Genomic DNA, 21,549 nt, shown 5'->3' with positions numbered 1-21,549 from the left:
TTCGACGCTAACCGAAGCACTAAGAATTCTGTTTCCTATGGAATCCTTTTTTTCGACATATAAATATACGACCATCGTTGAAGTACGTGTTCTTCGAAATTTCTCCTCTTATCATAGGTAGATATTGACTTCCATTGTGTGCTCAAAATGTTATTCTGCTTCATGCTTGTCATAGATAGTTACTGAACCCTTATCTTTTTCTCCCGTACATTGACGCACCAAATCGATCCATTCATCATCCTGACTATAATAATAATAATAATAATAAAAATTGATATTATTATTTGTAGAATTCAGGATACAAACAACAATCTACATAAAGCTCGTTACAGATATGGAATCTGCACAGTGCGCGAACAATTTTTTGAGAATTAAATAGTTCACATCGAGAAAAATTACTTCCGTCGGATATTGACATGACTTAATCGAAATTTGATTAATGAAAGAAACAAAAATAACATCTTTTATTCGTTAATTCTTGACCAGGAGGTGCGGAATGGAGGAACAGGTTGAAGAAAGAGAGGGGCCGGGATGGAGGGTAAATTTAGGTTCACTGTTTAAATAATTCGTTGGATGATGTTATTAATGGCGAAAAAAGAAGGAAAAAAAGAAAATGAATATAAATAAATAAATAAAACCACCAAAGCAGTGATATTATAGAAATTGCATTGTCCGAATTAAAAGTAATTACCGCATTTAAAATCATTTTAAAACTAATGATGATAACCAAGCAATAGTACTGTTAGTCCAATACATCGACTATCAGTATTAGATATCGTATGGAAATATTCTACTATTTTTACAAATGGAATTTGTAACATTTTGTTATAATAAACAGATAATGTTATTATTATTTACTATTATAATATATATATATTTGATATAATTTATTTTTAAAAAAGATGTTTACAATTACTTAATGATAAAGAATGTTATTATTCCGTAACAATTATTAGTTTATACAATATAAATTATAAAGATATATTTAGAATAAAGAATCTCACATATCAAATGTAAGTTCTTTTTCTATTTTATTTCATAAACTACCTTCAATGCGGAAAATTCATAATTCGTAGAAACAGAAAGTGATTCGTTGATTTTAATATATCAACGATAATACAAAATATATGAATTTTATCGAAAGAAAAGAAAACTAATTCTCTCTCTCGCTCTCTCTTTGTGGTCTTCTCATTTCCTCGGAATAAAACGTAAATACACATCATCCAAAGGACGTAAAATGGCAGAATGATAAATTTTCATATCTTTTCGTAAAATCGAAGATTTGACTATCCATTTTCTCAACAATATTGCTATAACCAATCTATGTTCTAGATCCGCGAATTTCTGTCCGATACAATTTCTTGGTCCGGCGCTAAACGGTAAAAATGAGTAAGGATTTCTATATTCCATTTCATTGGTCAAAAACCTGTCCGGATCAAATTTTTCTGGATCCGGCCAAATTTCGGGATCGTGATGCAAACCATGAACATGAATTGCCAATATCGTATTCTTCGGAATTACGTATTTCCCTGAAAAAATAAAAAAAAGAAACAAATGATAATATACATATATAAATAACAAATTTAACGTATGTTATGTTAAAAGTATATATAATATAAATATATATGTATATATATTTATCTTTTAAATGATGAATACGAATTTCTATATATGTTTACTTACCTATCGTTATTTCCTTTGTTATTTGTCGTGATAATTCAGGAACTACTGTATAGAGCCTTAAAGATTCCTTGCAAACTCTGTCCAAATGTTTCAATTGAGAAATTGTATTCATGCTAATAGGACCATCCAAATCGTCGAATACATCCTTCAGTTCCTCGTAAACCTTATCTTGAATTTCAGGCTCGGTTGCCAAACATAACAATGTCCAAAAAATAGCGGTAGCACTAGTATCGTGACCCTAATCATGTTATTAATGTCATAATATCATTAAAGAGCAGATTATAGATCGTATGCCTAAATATTTTAACATATTAATTTTAAGAAATTATACAATGAAAAAATTCGACTTGCGAAGAATTGAAATTTAAATTCTTATGCCATTTAATATTTTATATTATTTAATAATATTTGTTTGTATAAATCCTTCATGATTACGTATAAATGAAATTATTCCTCTTCGATGGAGTCTAAATCGGTTCATCAATTTCTGTTTCCGCTTTTTCTCTTTTTTTTTACTTACAGCGAACATTAATGTAGCTACTTGTTCATCCATATCCTCTTCCGAAAACTGATTAGAATTATTTTCGTTGATATCTAATAAGATATCTATGAAGGCTTTCCCTTTTTTTCTACCTGAAACATCAACATTTTTACAATTGTTCATACTTGTGTGTCGAAGAATGAAAGTGGCAAAATGGTTGCTATTTGATAAAAATAAATAATTAATTACCTAATTCGTCAAATTCACTGTCGTCTTGACATTTCTCTCGACGAGCCTCCTTTTTCATCTTTATCAGCTGTAATATAAAACATGTAACGATACTATTTCAAAATATTGATTGGTCTGTAATTAATATTAATTGACGATATTTATTCAAAAAGAAAAAGAATGATAGTATATATTAATACTTGGATTAGCAATGAAAATAAAATATTTATATTTAATATAATTGCTTAATGAATATAAATAAGCGTAAATGTCCCGACTAAATCAGTATTGTTAATAAATATATATATATATATATATATATATATATTTATATACATATAAATATACATATATACATATAAAATATACATATAAACATATATTCATATAAAAATCTATATTTATCCACTATCGTCACAATGAAATTTTAGTAGATGAAGAAGAAATTTATATACATACATATATATATATAGATGTGAAAATAAAAAACAAGATATAACTATTGTTCTACCTCTCTATTAAAACGATGTATTTCCTTGACCGACGAATAAAATTGTTTCCCTTCGGCTGTCAATGCGAATATCGAATCTAGTTTTAACCAAGGACGTAAATAACGATATAATACACCATTCGTCGCTCTGAAATTCGTAATAATAAATAGATAAAGAGATAAATAAATTATATAAATATATAAATAGAAAGAAATAAATAAGTAAATGAATCAATAAATAAATAAACTTCCTAAATAATCATTCTTTATGTTTAACATAATCATTTTTATATCATAACAATCTCATACTTCTGTACGTAATCGGGATAGCCAGTATTTGTATTATCCTGCGCATGTATGTTAACGCCCATTGCGGTTTCTGAAAAAAAGAATAAAAAAGAAAATAGGTAAAGATGAAAGAGTCGATACAAAATAGGACAGTTTATGTTCACGAAAGAAAGGAAGGTGCTTTTGCAGAACCGTGTTAACCAGTTACGTAAAATTTAGTCAGATTAAAAAAAGTCAATTTTCATAATCACTTTTTCTATTTCTGTCTATAACATATGTAATCAATTTTATTAAGATATAAAAAATATATCTTAGTAATATTATTAAAGGATAACAAAAAAAGATATTATTTTGAAAAAAATCGATTTCTATTTTAACTTTTTAAATGTATGCTACCTTCTTATGGAAAATCAACATTTTTTAAACGCACACATTAATATGTGTGTGTTTGTCATTAGAAAATTGTATAGCAATTTTTTCGTCAGAGTTTTATTTTTGATGGATATTGCGTGTTTCAAGACATTTGAGTCAACTTACCGCATATAACATCCAACGCAAAATCAGCAATCAACGGATATATATTGACTTCATTTTTTCCAATATTTTTCCCCATTTCTTTCTCTATACGATCGATCAAAATTTCGCACTTTTCGATTATTACTATCATGAAATCCTCGAGCATAGAAAAATGAAATGCCGGGTTAATCAATTTCCTGTCATGGTGCCACTTAGAACCTGAAAGCGATGAATTATTATATATTATTTGTTTATTTTATTATATATGTATAGGAAAATATTTATTTGCCGTTCATTGACAAGAAAAAAGAAATATATATATATATATATATATATATATATATATATATATATACATATGTATATTATACATGTATATATGTATATATATGTATATGGACTTACCAGACGAGGTTACAAGACCATCTCCTAACCAAGGCTTAAAGCTATCGTAAGTACTTGATTTCTTTATATTCGTAGTACTTCTGAGGATGATCTGAGCACGAATGAAAAAAGGAAAAAAAAAAAATAAGAAATTAAGCAAAATAAAATATCTTATCAATTTTTCAACATCGATAATAATAAGGATAATAATACATTTTAATATCAATATGGATATAAATGTTTATTTCTCAATCTTATGGCACCCATCGTGGTATTCTAGAACATACTTTCATATATCTACATACCTCTACATATTCAGGCTTGTAAATGTATACCTTTGGTTTATACCCCATCCATAATTTATAAATCCCTTCTTTATATAGAACTGTGTATTGACAAAAGGCTTTATGATATTCTAAAAAAGAAAAATTAAACAATATTTCGATTCATTTACAGTTATGTTTCCTATTTTTTTTTTCCTTTTCTTTCTTCTTCATGAAATTCAGTATATTATTTAAACGATCGTCACAGTATCTGAACTCAATGATCGATCATTATATTTATTTACCTTATACCGAGTTACATATTTATGTATAATTGTACATATATGTACATATAAATTGCATGTGTGTAAACATGTACATGTATTACGTATGCATATAATATTACATATACAAAATCGATAAAAAAAATCAATTTACCGTCTTTTGATAATCTGCTAAAATTGATTGCGGTATCGAAGAAGGATGCATCACCAGGTATTTTATTAATCGTCTTACGAAAAACATAAAATTTATACAACTTCGACAGAATATTAATAAATAGAACTGTTAACAGAGCAATTAGAATAATCGTCAATACCATTTTATAATGTTATTTGACTTATATGTCAAAGATACTTGCTTACTAATCGTCTTGCAGTTTTGCGCCGTTTGAAAGAGAAAATAGAACTCGTGTGTTCTTTTATAGTCAAAAAGCTCTTACTGTAAAAATATTAAAATTTTATGAATAATATTCATAAAAATATATGAAGACTCTCTCTCTCTTTCCCTCTCTTTCTCCCTTCCACACTATCTTTAGTCAATTTTTATTTCTTCTATAATTAGAATATACTCAAAATATAAATGTTCTATGAGCGTTTGCAACAACATATTAGAAAAAGGACAGTTCACCAGAAAGAAAGAAATAAGAAAAAGAAACGAAATACAAAAGAAAGAAAGGGACAGAAAAGAAATAAACGTTCAAACCAACTATAATTATTATACCATTTCAGATAACTTGCGCGAATGAAAATATAGAAATAAATGAAGTTTCTTATCCGAATGACTTAATAGGAGACCATTAGGTTTACGGATGATAAATCGGGAAAATTCGTCATGGTTCTTAGTTTTGTTCTGCTTCTTTTTCTTATAAAATATATATATGTAAAGGAGGAAGCAACATGAGATTCGACGCCAGCCATAGCACTAAGAATTCTGTTTCCTATGGAATTCTTCTTTTCGATATCTAAATATTCGACCATCGTTGAAATACGTGTTCTTCGAAATCTCTGCTCTTATTATAAGTCAATCTTATTGACTTCGACTGTCTGCTCAAAATGTTATCCTGTTTCGTGCTTGTCATGGATAGTTACTAAACGTTTATCTTTTTCTCCGTTACATTGAAGCACCAAATCGATCCATTCATCATCCTGACTATAATAATAATAATAATAATAAAAATTGATATTATTATTTGTAGAATTCAGGATACAAACAACAATCTACATAAAGCGCATTACAGATATGGATTCTGCACAGTGCGCGAACAATTTTTTCAGAATTAAATCGTTTACATCGAGAAAGATTACATCCGTCAGATTTTGACATGACTTAATCGAAATTTGATTAATGAAAGAAACAAGATTAACCTCTTTTATTCGTTAATTCTTGACCAAGAGGTGTGGAATGGAGGAACAGGTTGAAGTAGGAGAATGGCCGATAAGAAGGATAAATTTAGGTTCACTGTTTAAACAATTCGTTGGACGATGTTATTAATGGTGAAAAAAGAAGAAAAAGAAGAAAATGAATATAAATAAGTTAATAAATAAATAAATAGATAAATAAAACAATCAAGGCAGTGATGTTATAACAATTGCATCGTCCGTATTAAAAGTAATTACCGTATTTAATATCATTTCTAAACTAATGATAATAACTAAGCAATAGTAGTATTAATACAATACATCGATTTTCGGTATTAGATATCGTATGTAAATATATTCTACTATTTTTACAAACGAAATTTGTAACATTTTGTTATAATAAACAGACAATGTTAACATTATTTATTATTATAATATATCTACATATATTTAATGTGATTTATTTAAAAAAAAAAAGTTCATTATTACTTAATATTAAAGAATGTTATTATTCTGTAACAATTATTAGTTTGTACAATATAAATAATAAAGATATATTTAATATAAAGAATCTCACCTATCAAATGTAAGTTCTGTTTCTATTTTATTTCATAAACCATCTTCAAAGCGGAAAATTCATAATTCGTAGTAATAGAAGTGATTCGTTGAATTCAATATATCAACGATAATACAAAATATATGAATTTTATCGAAAGAAAAGAAAACTAATTCTCTCTCTCTCTCTCTCTCTCTCTGTCTCTCTCTCTCTCTCTCTCTCACTCTGTCACAATCTCTTTGTAGTCCTCTCATTTTCTCGGTATAAAACGTAAATATACATCATCCAATGGTCGTAAAACAGCAGATTGACAAATTTTGATATCTTCTCGTAAAATCGAAGATTTGACCATCCATTTTCTCAACAATATTGCTATAACCAACTTTTGTTCTAGATTTGCGAATTTCTGTCCGATACAATTTCTTGGTCCAGCGCTAAACGGTATATATGAAAAAGGATTTCTATATTGCGTCTCATTGGTCAAAAACCTGTCCGGATCAAATTTTTCTGGATCCGTCCAAATTTCGGGATCGTAATGCAAACCATGAACATGAATTGTCAATAATGTATTCTTCGGAATTACGTATTTCCCTGAAAAAATAAAAAAAAAACAAATAATTATATACATACACACACACACACACACATATATATATATATATATATATATATATATATATATATATATATGTATATATGTCGATAAAATGTTTAACATATGTTATGTATAAAGTATATATAATATAAATATATATGTATATACATTTTACTTTTAAATGACGAATACGAATTTTTATATATATTTACTTACCTATCTTTATTTCCTCTGTTATTTGTCGTGAATATTTAGGTACTACAGGATAGAGCCTCAAAGTTTCCTTGCATACTCTGTCCAAATATTTCAATTGGGAAATTGTATTCATGCTAATTGGACCGTCCAAATTGTCGAATACAACCGTCAGTTCCTCGTAAACCTTATCTTGAATTTCAGGTTCTGTTGCCAAACATAACAATGTCCAAAAAATAGCGGTAGCACTAGTATCATGACCCTAATCATGTTATTAATGTTATAATATCATTAAAGACCAGATTATAGATCCTATTTCTAAATATTTTAATATATTAATTTTAAGGAATTGAAAAATTAAAAAATTCGATTTCCAAAAAATTGGAATTTAAATTCTTATGCCACCTAATATTTTACATTTTCTAATAATATTTGTTCATAGAGAAAACCTATAAATTCTTCATTGTTACGTATAAATGAAATTATTCCTCTTCGATGGAGTTTAAATCGGTTCATCGATTTCTGTTTCCGATTTTTCTCTTTTTTTTACTTACAGCGAACATTATTGTAGCTACTTGTTCATTCATATCCTCTTCCGACAACTGATTAGAATTATTTTCATTGATATCTAATAAGATATCTATGAAGGCTTTCCTTTTTTTTCTACCTGAAACGTCAACATTTTTACAGTTGATCACTCATGTGTGTCGAAGGATGAAAGTGGAAAAAAGGTTGCTATTTGATAAAAATAAATAATTTATTACCTAATTCGTCAAATTCACTGTCATCTTGGCATTTCTTCCGACGAGCCTCCTTTTTCATCTTTATCACCTGTAATATAAAACATGTTACGATACTATTGGAAAATATTGATTTGGATGTAATTAATATGAATTAACGATATACGATATCAATAATTTTTGGATCAATCGTTGTAATTTTTACGTGATATAAGCGAAACTGATCGCTTATATCGCGTATTAACATTTTATTATAAATGATGGACGTTTATTTTATTAATAATAATCATATTAGTATTGTTAATATATATATATATATATATACATATAAAAATCTATATTAATCCACTATCATCACGATGAAATTTTAGTAGATGAAGAAGAAATTTATATACATACATATATATGTTGATGTGAAATAGAAAACAAGATATAACTGTTGTTCTACCTCTCTATTAAAACGATGAATTTCCTTGATCGACGAATAAAATTGTTTCCCTTCGGCTGTCAATGCGAATATCGAATCTAGTTTTAACCAAGGACGTAAATAACGATACAATACACCATTCGTCGCTCTGAAATTCGTAATAATAAATAGATAAAGAGATAAATAAATTATATAAATATGTAAATAGAAAGAAATAAATAATTAAATGAATCAATAAATAAATAAACTTTCTAAACAATCATTCTTTATGTTTAACATAATCATTTTTATATCATAACAATCTCATACTTCTGTACGTAATCGGGATAGCCAGTATTTGTATTATCCTGCGCATGTATGTTAACGCCCATTGCGGTTTCTGAAAAAAAGAATAAAAAAGAAAATAGGTAAAGATGAAAGAGTCGATACAAAATAGGACAGTTTATGTTCACGAAAGAAAGGAAGGTGCTTTTGCAGAACCGTGTTAACCAGTTACGTAAAATTTGGTCGGATTAAAAAAAGTCAATTTTCATGATCACTTTTTCTTTTTCTGTCTATAACATGTAATCAATTTTATTAATATATAAAAAATATATCTTAGTAATATTATTAAAGGATAACAAAAAAAGATATTATTTTGAAAAAAATCGATTTCTATTTTAACTTTTTAAATGTATGCTACCTTCTTATGGAAAATCAACATTTTTTAAATGCACACATTAATATGTGCGTGTTTGTCTTTAGAAAATTGTATAGCAATTTTTTGATCTTTGATGGATATTGCGTGTTATAAGAATTTACCGCATATAACATCCAACGTAAAATCTGCAATCAATGGATAAATATTAACTGCATTTTTTCCAATATTTTTCCCCATTTCTTTCTCTATACGATCCATCAAAATTTCGCACTTTTCCATTATTACTATCATGAAATTATCGAGCATAGTAAAATGAAATGCCGGGGTAAACAATTTCCTGTCGTGATGCCACTTAGAACCTGAAAAAGATGAATTATTATGTATTATTTGTTTATTTTATTATATACATATACGAAAATATGTATTCCCCTTCATTGACAAGAAAAAAGAAATATATATATATATATATATATATGTATATGCATGTGTATTGAGTTACCAGTCGAGGTTATAAGACCATTTCCTAACCAATGCTTTAAGCTATCGTAAGTACTTGCTTTGTTTATATTCGTACTACTTCTGAGAATGACCTACGCTTGAATGAAAAGAAAAAAGGAAAAAAATAAGCAGAATGAAATATCATATCAATTCTTCAACATCGATAATAATAAGAATAATAATACATTTTAATATCAATATGGATATAAATGTTTATTTTTTAATCTTATGGCATCCATCATGATTTTCTAGAACATACTTTCATATATTTACGTACCTCTACATATTCAGGCTTGTAAATGTATACTACTGCTTCATATCCCATCCATAATTTACAAATCCCTTCTTTATATCGTACTGTGTATTGACACACGGCTTTATGATATTCTAAAAGAGAAAAATTAAAAAGAATTTCGGTTTAGTTACACTTATATTCCTTATACTTCTTTTTCTTTTCTTTCTTCTTCACAAAATTAAGTACATTATTTAAACGATCGTCACAATATCTGAACTCAATGATCGATCATTATATTTATTTACGTAATACCGAGTTACATAGATATCTTTAACTGTATATGTATATATGTATATATAAATTTTATGTGTAGAACTTTGTACATGTATTATGTATATATGTAATATTATATATAAATATAATCGTCGCTAAAAAAAAAAATAAGTTTACCGTCTTTTGATAATCTGTTGAAATTGATTACAGTACCGAAGAAGGATGCATTACCAGGTATTTTATTAATCGTCTTACGAAAAACGTAAAATTTATATAACTTCGACAGAATATTAATAAATATAACTGTTAACAGAGAAATTAGAATAATCGTCAATATCATTTTATAATGTTATTTGACTTATATGTTAAAGATACTAATTGTCTTGCGGTTTTGCAATGTTTGAAAGAGAAAATAGGAACCGTATGTTCTTTTATAGTCAAAAAGCTCTTACTGTACAAACATTACAATTTTATGGACGATTGTTACATCGATTACGATAGCAATTACTATGAATAATCTTAAATATACTTAATTCCTTATTTTCCTTCCTTATTCCTACCAATAAAAAATATTCGGCGAGGTCACGTGATATCTATTATTGTTATGTTACATTATATTTTACGGCTTATAATTTCAAAATATTTTTATCTTTTTTCTCTTTTATTTTTACTAGACAATTCAGCAACGATGACGAATCTACAAAAAGCGTATATAATTTTCTTATCATGCGAATATAAATATCGTTGATATTACACAATTTGTAATTAAAGAAAAAAAACAAAAAATAAAAGAAGACAAAACTATCTCTCCCTCTCTCTCTCTCTCTTTCCCTCTTTCTCTCCCTTCCACACTATCTTTTGTCAATTTTTATTTCTTCTATAATTAGAATATACTCAAAATGTAAATGCTCTATGACCGTTTGCAACTACATATTAGAAAAACGACAGTACACCAGAAAGAAAGAAATAAAAAAAAGGAACGAAATACAAAAGAAAGAAAGGGAAAGGAAAGAAATAAACGTTCAAACCAACTATAATTATTATACCATTTCAGATAACTTGCACGAATGAAAGCATAGAAATAAATGACGTTCCTTATCTGAACTATTTAACAAGATACCATTATGTTTCTGCAAGAAGAAACCCGAATATTCGTCATTGTTTTTAGTCTTGTTCAGTTTGTTTTTCTTATAAAATATAAATATATATGTAAAGGAGGAAACAACATGATAAGGTTCGACGCAAACCGGAGCACTAAGAATTCTGTTTCCTATGGAATCCTTCTTTTCGATATCTAAATATTCGACCATCGTTGAAATACGTGTTCTTCAAAATCTCTCATCTTAACATAAGTCGATCTTACCGACTTCGATTGTGTTCAAAATGTTAGCCTGTTTCGTGCTTGTCACGTATAGTTACTAAACGTTTATCTTTTTCTCCGTTACATTGATGCACCGAATCGATCCATTCATCATCCTGACTATAATAATAATAATAATAATAAAAATTGATATTATTATTTGTAGATTTCAGGATAAAAACAACAATCTACATAAAGCGCATTACAGATATGGAATCTGCACAGTGCGCGAACAATTTTTTGAGAATTAAATAGTTCACATCGAGAAAAATTACTTCCGTCGGATATTGACATGACTTAATCGAAATTTGATTAATGAAAGAAACAAGAATAACATCTTTTATTCGTTAATTCTTGACTAAGAAGTGTGGAATGGAGGAACAGGTTGAAGTAGGAGAATAGCCGGTAAGAAGGATAAATTTAGGTTCACTGTTTAAAGAATTCGTTGGACGATTCTATTAATAGCGAAAAAAGAAGCAAAAGAAAAAAATGAATATAAATAAATGAATAGATAAATAAAACAACCAAAGTAGTGATGTTATAGAAATTGCATTGTCCGTATTAAAAGTAATTACTGAATTTTAAATCATTTCAAAACTAATAATGATAACTATGCAATAGTCTTATTAGTGCAATACATCGACTACTGATATTAGATATGGTATGTAAATATATTCTACTATTTTTACAAACAGAATTTGTAACATTTTGTCATAATAAACAGATAATGTTACCATTATTTACTATTATAATATATATATATATATATATTTGACATGATTTATTTTTAAACAAGAAGGTCACGATTACTTAATGAAAGAATATTATTCCGAAAGTTATTATTCCGCAACAATTATTATTTTATACAATTCAATTATAAAGTTATATTCAAAATATAGAATCACACCTATCAAATATAAATATAAAAAAAATAAGTTCTACTTCTAATTTATTTCATAAACCATCTTCAATGCGGAAAATTCGTAATTCGTAGTAACAGAAAGTGATTCGTTGAACTTAATGTATCAACGATAATACAAAATATATAAATTTTATCGAAAGAAAAAGAAACTAACTCTCTCTCCCTCTCTCTCACTCTCTCTCTCTCTCTCTCTCTCTCTCTCATTCTCTCTCTCTCTCTCTGGGGTCTTATTTCCTCGGTATAAAATGTAAATATACATCATCCAGTGGTCGTAAAACGACAGATTGATACGTTTTGATATCTTTTCTTAGAATCGCAGATTTGACCATCCATTTTCTCAACAATATAGCTATAACCAATTTATGTTGTATATTCGCGAATTTCTGTCCAATACAATTCCTTGGTCCGCCGCTAAATGGTAAATATGAGTAAGGATTCCTATATTGCATTTCATTGGTCAAAAACCTGTCCGGATCAAATTTTTCTGGATCCGTCCAAATTTCGGGATTGTGATGCAAACCATGAGCATAAATTGTCAATATTGTATTCTTCGGAATTATGTATTTTCCTGAAAAAAAAAAAAAAAAAAAACAAATAATTATATACATATATATATAAAATGTTTAACATATGTTATGTTAAATGTATATATAATATAAATATATATGTATATACATTTTTCTTTTACATGACGAATATGAATTTCTATATATATTTACGTACCTATCGTTATTTCCTCTATTATCTGTCGTGAAAATTTAGGTATTATTGTATAGAGCCTCAAAGTTTCCTTGCACACTCTGTCCAAATATTTCAATTGAGAAATTGTTTTCATACTAATTGGACAGTCTAAATCGTTGAATACATTCTTCAGTTCCTCGTAAACCTTATCTTGAATTTCAGGTTCGGTTGCCAAACATAATAATGTCCAAAAAATAGCGGTAGCACTAGTATCGTGACCCTAATCACGTTATTAATGTTATAATATAGTTAAAGAGTGAATTATAGATCCTATGTCTAAATATTTTAATATATTAATTTTAAGGAATTGAAGAATTAAAAAATTCGATTTCCAAAGAATTGAAATTTAAATTCTTATGCCATCTAATATTATATATTTTTTAATAATATTTCTTCGTAGAAAAAACCTATAAATTCTTCATGATTACGTAAATAAATAAATGAAATTATTCCTTTTTGATGAAATTTAAATCGGTTCATCGATTACTTTTTCCGATTTTTCTCTTTCTTTTTACTTACAGCGGAGATTATTGTAGCTACTTGTTCATCCATATCTTTTTCCGAAAGCTGATTGGAATGATTTTCGTTGATATCTAATAAGATATCTATGAAGGCTTTCCCTTTTTTTCTACCTGAAACATCAACATTTCTACAGTTTATCATACATGTGTGTCAAAGGATGAAAGTGAAAAAAAGGTTGCTATTTGATAAAAATAAATAATTAATTACCTAATTCATCAAATTCTCTGTCGTCTTGACAATTCTCTCGACGTGCCTCCTTTTTCATCTTTATCACCTGTAATATAAACCATGTAACGATACTATTTGATAATATTGAATTGACAGTAATTAATATGAATTAACGATATATATTCGAAAAGAAAAAGAATGATAGTATATATTAATACTTGGATTGTCATTGAAAATGAAATATTTATATTTAATATAAATACTAAATGAATATAAATAAGCGTAAATGTCTGGACTAAATTACGTTTGGGCTGTATCTAGCAGCTCTTGAGATTATTATAAATATTTATCAACTATTTAAATTATCAACAAATTATTACATGCAGAAATATTTTTATTAAATTACGAACAATTTTCCTATCAATCGTTGTGTTACTGATCACTTATATCACGTATTGACATTTTATTATAAATGCTGGACGTTTATTTTATAAATAATAATTATCATATTAATATTGTGAGTATATATATATATATATATATATATATATATATATATATATATATAATAAATATATATATATAATACATATATATATACATACATATAAATATACATATATATGTATATACATATAAAAATCTGTATTAATGCACTATCTTCACGATGAAATTTTGGTAAATGAAGAAGAAATTTATATATATACATATATATATAGATGTGAAAATAAAAAACAAGATATAATTATTGTTCTACCTCTCTATTAAAACGATGTATTTCCTTGATCGATGAATAAAATTGCTTCCCTTCGGCTGTCAATGCAAATATCGAATCTAGTTTTAACCAAGGACGTAAATTACGATATATTATAGCATTCGTCACACTGAAATAGGAAGGGTACAGAGAAAAAAGATATAAAAAATAAAGTAAATTAATAAATATAAATAAATAAAGAAATGAATAAATAAATAAAAATAAATAAAACTTCTAAACAAGCATTCTTTACGTTTAATATAATCACTTTTATATCAAAATACTCTCATACTTGTGCACGTAATCGGAGTAGCCAATTTTTGTATTATCCTGCGCGTATACGTTAACCCCCATTGCTGTTTCTGATAAAAAAGAATAAAAAGAAAATAGAAAAAGATGAAACATGGATAGAAAATAGATATTTTTTTTTCACGAAAAAAAAGAACGGCGCTTTTGCAGAACCGTGTTAACCAGTCACGTACAATTTGGTCGGATTAAAAAAAGTCAATTTATATGATCTCTTTTTCTTTTTCTGTTTATAACATGTAATCAATTTTATTAATATATAAAACAGATATCTTAGTAATATTATTAAAGGATAACAAAAAAGATATTATTTTGAAAAAGATCGATTTCTTTTTTAACTCTTTAAATGTATGCTGCCTTCTTATGGAAAATCAACATATTTTACACGCACACATATATATGTATGTGTGTCACGACAAAATTGTATAGCAATTTTTTCATCAGAGGTTTATCTCTGATGGGTATTGCGTGTTATAAGACATTTGAATGAACTTACCGCATATAACATCCAACGCAAAATCAAGAAGCAATGGATAAATATTGACTGCATTTTGTCCAATATTTTTCTCAATTTCTTTCACTATACGATCGATCAAAATTTCGCTCTTTTCCAGCATTACTATCATGAAATTATCGAGCATAGAAAAATGAAATGCCGGGTTAATCAACTTCCTGTCGTGGTGCCACTTAGAACCTGAAAGCGATGAATTATTATGTATTATTTGTTTATTTTATTATATATGTATAGGAAAATATTTATCGCCATTCGTTAACAAGAAAAAAGAAATATATATATATATACATATATATATTATACATGTATATATGTATATATATGTGTATAGACTTACCAGACGAGGTTACAAGACCATCTCCTAACCAAGGCTTAAAACCATCGTAAATACTTGATTTCTTTATATTCGTAGTACTTTTGAGGATGACCTGCGCACGAAGGAAGTAAGAAAAGAAAAAAGGAAAAAAATATGCAGAATGAAATATCATATCAATTCTTCAACATCAATAATAATAAGGATAATAATATATTTTAATATCAATATGGATATAAATGTTTATTTCTCAATCTTTTGGCACCCATCGAGATTTTCTAGAACATACTTTCATATATCTGCGTACCTCTACATATTCAGGCTTGTAAACGTGTACTATTGCTTCATATCCCATCCATAATTTACAAATACCCTCTTTATATCGATCCGTGTATTGATAGAAGATTCTATGATATTCTAAAAAAGACAAATTGAAAAAAATTTCGCTTTAGTTACACTTGTGTTTCCTATACATTTTTTCCTTTCTTTCTTCTTCATAAAATTCAGTACATTATTTAAACGATCGTCACAGTATGTGAACTCGATGATCAATCATTATATTTATTTACCTTATACCGATTTACATATTTTTGTATAATTGTACATGTATATATATACATATAAATTCTATGTGTATATCTATGTACATGTATTACGTATATATATAATATAACATATACAAAATCGATAAAAAAAATAAGTTTACCTTCTTTTGATAATCTGCTGAAATTGATTATGGTACCGAAGAAGGATGCATCACCAGGTATTTTATTAATCGTCTTACGAAAAACATAAAATTTATACAACTTCGACAGAATATTAATAAATATAACTGTTAACAGAGAAATTAGAATAATCGTCAATATCATTTTATAATGTTATTTGACTTATATGTTAAAAATACTAATCGTCTTGCAGTTCTGCGCCGTTTGAAAGAGAAAATAGAGCTCATATGTTCTTTTATAGTTAAAAAGCTCTTACTGTACAAACAATAAAATTTATGGACGATTGTTGGAACGGTTACTATAGTACTTACTATTAATAATCTTAAATATGCTTAATTCGTATTTTCCTCCCTTACTACTAACATATTCGGCTATAAAAAACATTCAGCGAGGTCACGTGATATCTATAATTATTATGTTACCCTATACTTTACGACTTAGAATTTCGAAATATTTTTATCTTTTTCCCCTTTTCTTTTTCAGCAACGATAGTGAATCTATAAAGTGCATATAATTTTCTTATCATGCGAATATAATTATCGTTGATATTTTGTAAATAAAAAAAAAAAAATATAAAAGGAAACAAAACTCTCTCCCTCTCCCTCTCTCTCTCTCTCTCTCTCTCTCTCTGTCTCTTTTGTCAATTATTATTCCTCCTATAATTAAAATATACTCAAAATGAAAGTGTTATGACCCTTAGCAACATCATATTAGAAAAACGACAGTTTACCAGAAAGGAAGAAATAAAAAAAAGGAACGAAATACAAAAGAAGGAAAGGAAAAGGAAAGAAATAAACGTTAAAACCAACTATAATTATTATACCATTTCAGATAACATGCACGAATGAAAATATAGGAATAAATGAAGTTTCTTATTCGAACGACTTAAAAGGAGATCATTAGATTTTTGGAAGTTAAAACCCGAATATTCGTCATGATTTTTAGTTTTTTTCAGTTTTTTTTTTCTTATAGAATATATATATATATATATATATATATATATATATATATATATATATATTTGATATGATTTATTTTTAAAAAAGATGTCCACTATTACTTAATGATAAAGAATATTATTATTCCGTAACAATTATTAGTTTGCACAATTCAATTATAAAGATACATTTAAAATAAAAAATCTCATTTATCAAATGTAAGTTCATTTTCTATTTTATATTATAAACCATCTTCAAAGCGGAAAATTCGTAATTCGTAGGAACAGAAAGTTATTCGTTGAATGTAATTTATTAACGATAATACAAAAAATATGAATTTTATCGAAAGAAAAAGAAACTAACTCTCTCTCCCTCTCTCTCACTCTCTCTCTCTCTGGGGTCTTATTTCCTCGGTATAAAATGTAAATATACATCATCCAGTGGTCGTAAAACGACAGATTGATACGTTTTGATATCTTTTCTTAGAATCGCAGATTTGACCATCCATTTTCTCAACAATATAGCTATAACCAATTTATGTTGTATATTCGCGAATTTCTGTCCAATACAATTCCTTGGTCCGCCGCTAAATGGTAAATATGAGTAAGGATTCCTATATTGCATTTCATTGGTCAAAAACCTGTCCGGATCAAATTTTTCAGGATCCGTCCAAATTTCGGGATCGTGATGCACACCATAAGCATGAATTGACAATATTGTATTCTTCGGAATTATGTATTTACCTGAAAAAATAAAAAAAAAACAAATAATTATATACATATATATACATACACACACATACACACACACACATATATATATATATATATATATATATATATGTATGTATATATGTCGATAAAATGTTTAACATATGTTATGTATAAAGTATATATAATATAAATATATATGTATATACATTTTACTTTTAAATGACGAATACGAATTTTTATATATATTTACTTACCTATCTTTATTTCCTCTGTTATTTGTCGTGAATATTTAGGTACTACAGGATAGAGCCTCAAAGTTTCCTTGCATACTCTGTCCAAATATTTAAATTGGGAAATTGCATTCATGCTAATTGGACCGTCCAAATTGTCGAATACAACCGTCAGTTCCTCGTAAACCTTATCTTGAATTTCAGGTTCTGTTGCCAAACATAACAATGTCCAAAAAATAGCGGTAGCACTAGTATCATGACCCTAATCATGTTATTAATGTTATAATATCATTAAGGACCAGATTATAGATCCTATTTCTAAATATTTTAATATATTAATTTTAAGGAATTGAAAAATTAAAAAATTTGATTTCCAAAAAATTGGAATTTAAATTCTTATGCCACCTAATATTTTACATTTTCTAATAATATTTGTTCATAGAGAAAACCTATAAATTCTTCATTGTTACGTATAAATGAAATTATTCCTCTTCGATGGAGTTTAAATCGGTTCATCGATTTCTGTTTCCGATTTTTCTCTTTTTTTTACTTACAGCGAACATTATTGTAGCTACTTGTTCATTCATATCCTCTTCCGACAACTGATTAGAATTATTTTCATTGATATCTAATAAGATATCTATGAAGGCTTTCCTTTTTTTTCTACCTGAAACGTCAACATTTTTACAGTTGATCACTCATGTGTGTCGAAGGATGAAAGTGGAAAAAAGGTTGCTATTTGATAAAAATAAATAATTTATTACCTAATTCATCAACTTCACTGTCATCTTGGCATTTCTTCCGACGAGCCTCCTTTTTCATCTTTATCACCTGTAATATAAAACGTGTTACGATACTATTGGAAAATATTGATTTGGCTGTAATTAATATGAATTAACGATATATATTCAAAAAGAAAAAGAATGATAGTATATATTAATACTTGGATTAGCATTGAAAATAAAATATTTATATTTAATATAAATTCTTAATGAATATAAATAAGCGTAAATGTCTGGACTAAATTACGTTTGGGCTGTATCTAGCAGCTCTTGAGATTATTATAAATATTTATCAACTATTTAAATTATCGACAAATTATTACATTCAGAAATATTTTTATTAAATTACGAATAATTTTTCTATCAATCGTTGCGATACTGATCGCTTATATCACGTATTGACATTTTATTATAAATGCTGGACATTTATTTTATTAATAATAATCATATTAGTATTGTTAATATATATATATAAATATACATATATACGTATATACATATAAAAATCTATATTAATGCACTATTTTCACGAGGAAATTTTGGTAGATGAAGAAGAAATTTATATACATACATATATAAGTTGATGTGAAAATAGAAAACAAGATATAACTGTTGTTCTACCTCTCTATTAAAACGATGTATTTCCTTGACCGACGAATAAAATTGTTTCCCTTCTGCTGTCAATGCAAATATCGAATCGAGTTTCATCCAAGGACGTAACTGACGATACAATGCAACATTCGCCGCTCTGAAATATGTGGGGAAAATGGATAAAGAGATAAATAAATTAAATAAATAAATAAATAGAAAGAAATAAATAAGTAAATAAATCAATAAATAAATAAAATTTCTAAACAATCATTCTTTACGTTTAACATAATCATTTTTGTATCATAACACTCTCATACTTGTGTATGTGATTGGGGTAGCCAGTTTTTGTATTATCCTGCGCGTATACGTTAACCCCCATTGCTGTTTCTGATAAAAAAGAATAAAAAGAAAATAGAAAAAGATGAAACAGTCGATAAAAAATAGAAATTTTTTTTTCACGAAAAAAAAAGGAAGGCGCTTTTGCAGAACCGTGTTAACCAGTTACGTACAATTTGATCGGATTAAAAAAAATCAATTTATATGATCACTTTTTCTTTTTCTGTTTATAACATGTAATCAATTTTATTAATATATAAAACAGATATCTTAGTAATATTATTAAAGGATAACAAAAAAGATATTATTTTGAAAAAGATCGATTTCTTTTTTAACTCTTTAAATGTATGCTGCCTTCTTATGGAAAATCAACATATTTTACACGCACACATATATATGTATGTGTGTCACGACAAAATTGTATAGCAATTTTTTCATCAGAGGTTTATCTCTGATGGATATTGCCTGTTAAAAGACATTTGAGTGAACTTACCGCATATGACATCCAACGTAAAATCAGCAAGCAATGGATAAATATTGACTGCATTTTTTCCAATATTTTTCTCAATTTCTTTCTCTATACGATCGATCAAAATTTCACTCTTTTCCAGCATTACTATCATGAAATTATCGAGCATAGAAAAATGAAATGCCGGGGTAATCAATTTCCTGTCTTGATGCCACTTAGAACCTGAAAGCGATGAATTATTATGTATTATTTGTTTATTTTATTATATATGTATAGGAAAATATTTATCGCCATTCGTTAACAAGAAAAAAGAAATATATATATATATACATATATATATTATACATGTATATATGTATATATATGTGTATAGATTTACCAGACGATGTTACAAGACCATATCCTAACCAAGGCTTAAGGCTATCATAAATACTTGATTTCTTTATATTCGTAGTACTTCTGAGGATGACCTGAGCACGAATGAAAAAAGAAAACAAAAAGTAAGAAATTAAGCAGAATAAAATATCCTATCAATCCTTCAACATCGATAATAATAAGAATAATAATACATTTTAATATCAATATGGATATAAATGTTTATTTCTTAATCTTATGGCATCCATCATGATTTTCTAGAATATATTTTCATATATTTACGTACCTCTATATATTCGGGCTTGTAAATGTATACTACTGCTTCATATCCGATCCATGTTTTATAAATACCTTCTTTATATCGAGTCGGGTATTGACAGAAGGTTTTATGATATTCTAAAAAGGAATATTTCAGAAAATTTCGGTTTAGTTACACGTGTGTTTCCTGTACTTCTTTTTCTTTTCTTTCGTCTTCACAAAATTAAGTACATTATTTAAACGATCGTCACAGTATGTGGACTTGATGATCAATCATTATATTTATTTACCTTATACCGAGTTACATATTTATGTATAATTGTACATGTATATATATACATATAAATTGCATGTGTGTAAACATGTACATGTTTTACGTATGCATATAATATTACATATACAA

General features: G+C 27.1%; 3 protein-coding genes across 3 annotated transcripts in view; all 3 read right to left on the bottom strand.

Annotated features, from left to right (window-relative positions):
- Positions 1 to 1,014: 1,014 nt before the first annotated feature.
- LOC124955555 lies at positions 1,015 to 16,648 on the bottom strand. Its single transcript, XM_047510143.1, has 21 exons — positions 16,436 to 16,648; positions 16,037 to 16,146; positions 15,754 to 15,844; positions 15,399 to 15,596; positions 14,889 to 14,958; positions 14,600 to 14,726; positions 13,882 to 13,948; positions 7,871 to 7,983; positions 7,341 to 7,578; positions 6,781 to 7,120; positions 4,978 to 5,053; positions 4,772 to 4,934; positions 4,376 to 4,485; positions 4,092 to 4,182; positions 3,708 to 3,905; positions 3,192 to 3,261; positions 2,904 to 3,030; positions 2,414 to 2,480; positions 2,204 to 2,316; positions 1,684 to 1,921; positions 1,015 to 1,529 (listed from the first exon to the last, which is right to left on the bottom strand). The coding sequence occupies exons 1-21, from the start codon at positions 16,596 to 16,598 to the stop codon at positions 1,189 to 1,191; spliced, it is 3,111 nt and encodes a 1,036-aa protein (XP_047366099.1). The 5' UTR covers positions 16,599 to 16,648; the 3' UTR covers positions 1,015 to 1,188.
- On the bottom strand, positions 9,357 to 10,518 carry LOC124955389. The gene is made up of 3 exons (XM_047509748.1): positions 10,307 to 10,518; positions 9,899 to 10,008; positions 9,357 to 9,482 (listed from the first exon to the last, which is right to left on the bottom strand). Exons 1-3 carry the CDS (start codon positions 10,467 to 10,469, stop codon positions 9,411 to 9,413), a joined length of 345 nt encoding a protein of 114 aa, XP_047365704.1. The 5' UTR covers positions 10,470 to 10,518; the 3' UTR covers positions 9,357 to 9,410.
- A 992-nt stretch (positions 16,649 to 17,640) lies between the features above and the next one.
- The window catches only part of LOC124955387 (cytochrome P450 4C1-like), a 4,509-nt gene continuing 600 nt past the window's right edge, over positions 17,641 to 21,549 (bottom strand). The window contains exons 2-10 of the mRNA XM_047509747.1: positions 21,175 to 21,284; positions 20,893 to 20,983; positions 20,538 to 20,735; positions 20,026 to 20,095; positions 19,739 to 19,865; positions 19,100 to 19,166; positions 18,890 to 19,002; positions 18,360 to 18,597; positions 17,641 to 18,135 (exon numbers count right to left, since the gene is read on the bottom strand). Of these exons, the coding sequence (XP_047365703.1) occupies positions 17,795 to 18,135; positions 18,360 to 18,597; positions 18,890 to 19,002; positions 19,100 to 19,166; positions 19,739 to 19,865; positions 20,026 to 20,095; positions 20,538 to 20,735; positions 20,893 to 20,983; positions 21,175 to 21,284 (1,355 nt within the window). The 3' untranslated portion in view covers positions 17,641 to 17,794. The remainder of the gene's footprint in view (positions 18,136 to 18,359; positions 18,598 to 18,889; positions 19,003 to 19,099; positions 19,167 to 19,738; positions 19,866 to 20,025; positions 20,096 to 20,537; positions 20,736 to 20,892; positions 20,984 to 21,174; positions 21,285 to 21,549) is intronic.

Source organism: Vespa velutina, chromosome 18, assembly GCF_912470025.1.
Source record: "Vespa velutina chromosome 18, iVesVel2.1, whole genome shotgun sequence".
NCBI lineage: Eukaryota > Metazoa > Arthropoda > Insecta > Hymenoptera > Vespidae > Vespa > Vespa velutina.
The sequence above is the reverse complement of the archived record's forward strand: the minus strand, read 5'-3'. Positions and strand labels throughout refer to the sequence as shown.

Coding starts and splice junctions, on each gene's coding strand:
- LOC124955389 (XM_047509748.1), bottom strand. CDS start 10,469: ATGATATTGACGATTATTCTAATTTCTCTGTTAACAGTTATATTTATT. Junction 10,009..10,306: donor CAACAGATTATCAAAAGACG/GTAAACTTATTT, acceptor TTTCTCTTTTAG/AATATCATAAAGCCGTGTGT. Junction 9,483..9,898: donor ACAAGCCTGAATATGTAGAG/GTACGTAAATAT, acceptor CATCTTTTTCAG/GTTCTAAGTGGCATCACGAC.
- LOC124955555 (XM_047510143.1), bottom strand. CDS start 16,598: ATGATATTGACGATTATTCTAATTTCTCTGTTAACAGTTATATTTATT. Junction 3,262..3,707: donor TGCGTTGGATGTTATATGCG/GTAAGTTGACTC, acceptor TCTTTTTTTCAG/AAACCGCAATGGGCGTTAAC. Junction 1,922..2,203: donor TAGCTACATTAATGTTCGCT/GTAAGTAAAAAA, acceptor TAACATGATTAG/GGTCACGATACTAGTGCTAC.